General features: G+C 41.1%; 1 protein-coding gene across 1 annotated transcript; it reads right to left on the reverse strand.

The window, feature by feature from the left end:
- Positions 1–922: 922 nt before the first annotated feature.
- cfap99 (cilia and flagella associated protein 99) lies at positions 923–5,355 on the reverse strand. The gene is made up of 15 exons (XM_071527784.1): positions 5,242–5,355; positions 4,979–5,123; positions 4,767–4,861; positions 4,520–4,632; positions 4,243–4,420; positions 3,958–4,038; positions 3,342–3,410; positions 3,019–3,108; positions 2,814–2,902; positions 2,355–2,559; positions 2,003–2,144; positions 1,766–1,917; positions 1,474–1,679; positions 1,179–1,368; positions 923–1,030 (listed from the first exon to the last, which is right to left on the reverse strand). Exons 1-15 carry the CDS (start codon positions 5,353–5,355, stop codon positions 923–925), a joined length of 1,977 nt encoding a protein of 658 aa, XP_071383885.1.
- Positions 5,356–6,023: the final 668 nt, after the last annotated feature.

Below are 6,023 nucleotides of genomic sequence, written 5' to 3' on the forward strand. Positions count from 1 at the left end.
ATCATTTCATACAAACATAATAATACTAAAGGTCTATAGGATCGCAATTTGCCTATTATATTCATATGGGGACTTATATATATGTGTCTGTGTTTCTCAATAGTGACTAATATTCCTACAGGATATTAAATACAATTGCTTTTTTTTTTTTGCAATTTTGCTGTGATATGTGTATACTGACTGTATAAAAGTTATTATAGGATTACTATAGTTCTTTTTTGTAATGTATATTTCAACCATTGCACATTTTAAGTAAAGTAAAGAGTGACCAATCAATTAAACATTCACAGATTTTTGTATAATAGTTTAGAACTGGCAAGTTCAAGCAACAGAAAATACAATAAACAAAAATAACACCAATGCTATTTTTGCAGGAGGGAAATTTCCTGATGTCATCAGTTGAAGTTCATGTTCCTTTTTTTTTGTTTTTTTTTTGTTTTTTTCTCTTTTGCCACTGCTTAGTGGGCGGGATTCACTTCCCCTAGAAACCAAAAGGTTTCTCTGATATTCTGATATTTACAAAGCATAACAAACCTCATGGCAACAGTGAACAGAAGCATGACAGCTAGACTATACAAAGTGCAACATTGTCATACAGCAGATTCAAGTTCACAGTTGAAGATAAATCATTTTGGATGGTCTCACTGTGCAGGGAATCTAAACTGATGAAACAGTAATGGCATGAATAAATAAAATCATAGAAATAAATCACAATGGTAGTCAGGCAATTTTATTTATTTATTTATTTTTTTTGCAGTTATTTGAATGCTAAGTATGTCAAATTCAAATTGTAACAAAAATGCAATGCAAATTATTCAACCCTTTCATTTTTTTCTGGCAGAAATTATGACTGATGTATTATTCATCTTTCTCATCTAAAGTAAATAAACATTGCTAGGCCAATGGAGAATATTCCACATATTTATGTCTTGAGTGTTTTCCTCTGAGAAGCAGCATAAGGTGCTTCCTTCTGGACTTGACGCTCTAAGCTTCGCTCCAAATCCTCCCAACTTTTCTCCTCCAGGGGTTTCTGCCAAAATCGGGACAGACAGCTGAGTGAGGAACGGTGTTATATTCTGCTAATGGAATGAAAAACCCAACAGCAACAAAACAGACAAAGCTTACAGCCCACTTACTGAAAGAACCCAGTTCCACTTTATCATGAATTCCATACTCACTTTGTTGTGTTTTCCACTGCTAACGGAGTGCGCTGCTGCCTGTTCAGAGGTTTTGGCCTTGTTCACTCCACTTTGCTTCAGTCTTTGGCGCTCCTGCTGTTTCTCCTCCAGCCTCCTCTGCAGGGCCAGCACTCTCTCATCCTCAAGCACCGTCTGCTGCAAACCCAGCCCGGCTTTCTTCTCCTCTTTCCTGCCACACAGTAGAATCATCATGAACGTGTGTGTGTGTGTATAATACGTGTGTCTAATGCCATAACAAAGTCTTGCAGAAGTCAGAGTCTAATTTGTCCCCGACCTGCTGGCAGCGGCCTGTGCCAGTGTTCTCCTGTGGAGGTCGATAGCGTCCAGCTGCTCCAGCAGAAGCTGCTCCTTGTTCTGCTTCTCCTCCAGGATGCGCTCCCGTCTCTCCTGCTGCTCGCTCTGCTCGGCCTCCTTCAGGACGGCCAGGCGCTCCTTCAGCTCGGCCAGGGACATTTCTCCCAGCAGGTCGTGGCCCGCTGTCTGAGACACAGGGAGCCACGCGGTCATGGGTTTATATGATATGCATTGAGTAAGATGAGATGATATCCGGTCGTTCCTGCACTCACCTCAGTTTCATCCAAAAACCTCTGTCTGATGTGAGGAACAGATCTGATTGCTTGGATTTCACGGATGATTTCAAATTTCCTACTTAGCTCGGCCTGTGCTTCGTCCAGCGCTTGGCGAAGGAGCTCTCGGCTTTCCTCCAAGACTTCTTTTACTGTGACAAACAAGAACAATTATCATAGTACTGTGAAAACTGTAGGGCAAGAGAATCATATCTGATGTCAGGTGAGGTGATGTACCTATACACTGCTTGATTTCCTGCAACTTCACTTTAGCTGCCTTTGAGTTCTTGTGCCCCTCTGCCACTTGTTGCACCAAGTCTCTCATTTCTTTTTCCTCTTGCAGCCTTTTCTTGGCATATCTCTGCATCAGCTGAGCTGTCTATGAGAAACACCAAACCAACCATAAAAAAACATTCTTCATAAATAACCATCAATCTCTCTCTCTTAAGAATTTTTTCTACAGACATGCTGTTATGTAATGGCCTTTCTCTTCACACTTCTCTTTAAACACTCTTGAGGTACTGTGTAAACGTTTTGTAAACTGCCTTTTCTTCTCAGTTGTTCTGTTTGCTGGGTGACTGTAGCCCACCTCCTCTTTCTGAAGCTGTGCAGTCTTCTGGTTGCGCTCCACTATGCGTGTGCGGGCCATAGCTGCCTCCTCATAGCTGATGCGTCCTTCCAGACGCCTGCGCTCAATCTGGGCCAACTCTTCCTGCAGGTCCCGCTCCCGCATCTCCTTCTGCCACTGTAGGAAAGAGGAGGGCTCACGGGCCCCTTCTACCAGACGCTCCATTCTTTCTCAACACACACACACACACACACACACACACATTTTAATACTAGAGTGCAGTAAGAAGGATAAAATTCCATTGTTTTTCTTGACATTTCCTTGATATTTCCTTGACCTGTGCAAACTGCTGATGTCAAGATGTATATGCATTTCTGAGGTATTTTTGACCCATTTGGCTTTCCATATATATTCAGCTTTCCCCTGAAACTGGTTCCAGATGCAGTTTGAGGAATTTGACAGGTAGACAGTGTGCTGTACCTTCGCAGCTCCTCCTCCACCTGGCGGTTATAGAGCGCTCCCTGTCTCAGGATGGCTGTGTTGTTGAGCTTGATGGACCAGCTGTTAGTCTGACAGAAGCAGACAAATGCCAGTGGATATACACGCGCCAGTTAATGATGATACTCATCAATATCACACAGAAGATTAATGACCCCTTAAAGCGGGGGAAATAATTGTATCTCACCATCTTGTGATTGGCTGGAACTCCAGACGATTGAAATGAATTGAACTTGAGCCTGGAATCAAGGCTTTCCTGAATCTGGGACATCACATTCTGCAATACCAGGTGATGGTTCAGCAGAAAGTAATAAATATAAATGATGACACTGATAAGAAGCAAATGTGGGCTTAAATAAAAGGATATGTTGGAATTTAGTTATCAAGAGAGGTGAGATGTAGTGTGAGGATTGAGAAGTAAGCAACATGTCATTATTTATTTATTATTACTCTTTCTACACAAGTAAACCTAAACATAACACATTGGACATAGGGATTTATAGACCCTACCTTAGTGCGTTCAGACTTCTGTGGATTTACACACTGGAACTGTTTCGTATTTGCCTCATACAGAAGTTCCTTTGGTGAAAAACACATGAAATATCATTATAATGACGTAATAATGATGATGATAATAACTCTATACCACTTTTAAAAAGTTACAGTTTTTTTGGATGGATGGATGGATGGATGGATGGATGGATGGATGGATGTCATGCACTCTAGGTGCCCAGCCCACATGGCCATACAAGACAGATCCATACATCATGCTGCAATATATGTGTATAACAAATGCATTCCTAAACAAAGTCAGGTATCACACATCTAAAGTATGTTGTAGTTTTGCCCAGTCTTTACAGTTTGCACCATATATTTCACCTTTTCTGAAGCATAACTCAAATCTGTGTTGTCATAATCATCTAACCAAAAGAAATGAGTAGAAATAGAATCCTTTTGCTACATGAGGCACACTTCTCAGTTCATTATACAAAGGACAACAGAACATAAATTAATTCAGAATTTTTTTTTTTTTTCACTGTCTCTCAGATCATATCACAGACCACTGCTGCCCTCCTCTGGATGTTATGTTTTTAATGATAATTAATGGAAAAAGCTGACATCGTACCTCAGCCTTTTGACGGTTCTTTCTTTTGATCTCCTCCATGGCCTGCACCTCTTTCGGAGTCTTGTAGGTGCTGTTTGGTACCTGAAAAACAAAAGCCTCATGACTGGAGCAGCCATGACAGCCACAACACAATATATAGGATAATGGCCTGCTTTATCTCTCAAGGATATCTCTGTTGGCTAGTACACAAGAATAGAAAACAATAGCATACATGTAACAGACTATGCAAAGGTTGTGCAGCAAAAGTTGAAAGATACTATTTATTTGAATGTGAATGAGACTGACTGGTTGGTGTTTTTCCTGCTGTGGAATGGGCTCAGGCTGGGGGAGGGGGCGAGGTTTAGGTTTGGTCAGAGAGAACTCCTGGGGCTCAGTGGGTTTGGTGGGAGCTTTCTTGACCTGACTCCCACTGGACAGTCTGGCAGCAAGCTGGTCCATAAGAATATCTATCTCAGGGCGCCATCTAATGGACAAAAACAATAGACCTATGCCTCAGTCCTTACCATTGGAGATAATGAATGTCATTCCCTGAAAATGACTTTCGTGTTCTCTACTTTTTCACCTTAGCAGAGGGGCAATCCAGTTTTTCTCCACATAGGCAGCATCATAGATATGACTCCACTCCCCTTGTATCCACGTGGTGAGGTTTGTGACATTGAAGAAGAAACTCAGGAACTACAACCAAAGACAATGCACAGTTGTACACTTAGCCTTTTACACTGCTGCATGTACCACAATACAGTAGAGTTATTGAGCATTGGTTCTTTGCAATGCAACAAAACAGATGCGTTCCAAACTGAGTTTCTCACTTTGTGCATCTTCTTGATGTCCAGACATCTGACAATGTTGCTGAAACACTGAAGTCCAAGGTCATCGAGGATGAATGTGGCAAGGTAACAGATAACTGAAGAACAATGTAGCAACATAAGAACTCAGATGGTAGCCTTGCTTTGTTCAGACTAAAAATCATCAACACAGTCCAAGATGTAGTTAGTGGAGATGGCTTAGTTAATTAACTTACTGACAAACTGGTTGCGATCACCTCTGGATAAGCATTTCCCATTCTGGGCATAGAAGACACTGATGACTATGTCCAATAACTTTTTGTGCTCGATACATCCAGAAACAACATCAAGTATGAACTTCTTATCCTGAGTATCCATGTTCTGCAACAAATTACAAGTGAAGAATATAACAAATGATATTCTCCAGACAGGTGTCAACCCCACCAGCACCACAACACAACACAACACAACACAACACAACACAGGCTGAACTGTCTACCTGCAGAGCCTTTGAGGCATCTTCAGTGAAGTCATCCAAACACTGCTTGCCAGAACTGAACTTATCAAGCAGCACAGTAGCCTCCTTGACAAGTAATCCATACCTTGATGCCATTTTACATCGACCAGCGTAAACCTGGTGGTGATTGATGGTTGTGATTAAATTATTTTTGCACGTAGAAAAGGCAATTTAAAAGCGAGTTTACACAATTTTCGACTTCTTGGTAGCGACCTAGTTGTTATTCAAGAATAGATTCATTTTTTTCTTCGAGAAAGTAACTTTTCCTGAGAAATTAGCTGAGCTGCTTGTTTTTAGCTCGAACCGTTGCCATGTTCATTCGTTGCTTAGCAACACACAGACGTAAACAGAAATGTATCCAATCTCAAACACATAACGTTAAATGACTGGTATTTTCCAAATCGTGAAAATATTAACTTTTATTGTATTGATGGGGGCTATTTCGTATACAGTTTGGTTAACATGTTAATCCGTGCAATATTTTAATCCCTGGGATGTGCAACATCCTGATCCTTTGTTGCTTGCCATAACAATGATTATTACGTAGCTCATTGTGACGTGCGTGCAAGCCTTGCGCTGCCTTCAACTACTGTCGGAAATATTGACTTTACGATTTGAGCACATTATGACCCATCAAAGTGGTAAATACAACTGAGAAAGAAGAGGGATTTTTTTTGTGGCACCCGAGTTGCCTAAATGTGATGTTTAGGGGGTGGAGAGCATGGAAGACGTTTTAACATGTCTTACTGTTTGGCATGCTGTGT

This window comes from Centroberyx affinis, unplaced genomic scaffold (assembly GCF_046629955.1).
Source record: "Centroberyx affinis isolate AG114_WGS23_722 - 3 ecotype Tasmania unplaced genomic scaffold, CSIRO-AGI_Caff_v1 ptg001575l_1, whole genome shotgun sequence".
NCBI classification, from domain to species: domain Eukaryota; kingdom Metazoa; phylum Chordata; class Actinopteri; order Beryciformes; family Berycidae; genus Centroberyx; species Centroberyx affinis.

What these genes read in the sequence shown, in the direction of transcription:
- cfap99 (XM_071527784.1), bottom strand. Translation starts at nt 5,355, where the DNA reads ATGGCATCAAGGTATGGATTACTTGTCAAGGAGGCTACTGTGCTGCTT. An exon ending in ATGCCTCAAAGGCTCTGCAG is followed by an intron (nt 5,124 to 5,241) that starts GTAGACAGTTCA and finishes AATTTGTTGCAG; the next exon opens with AACATGGATACTCAGGATAA. An exon ending in GCACAGGCCGCTGCCAGCAG is followed by an intron (nt 1,369 to 1,473) that starts GTCGGGGACAAA and finishes ACTGTGTGGCAG; the next exon opens with GAAAGAGGAGAAGAAAGCCG.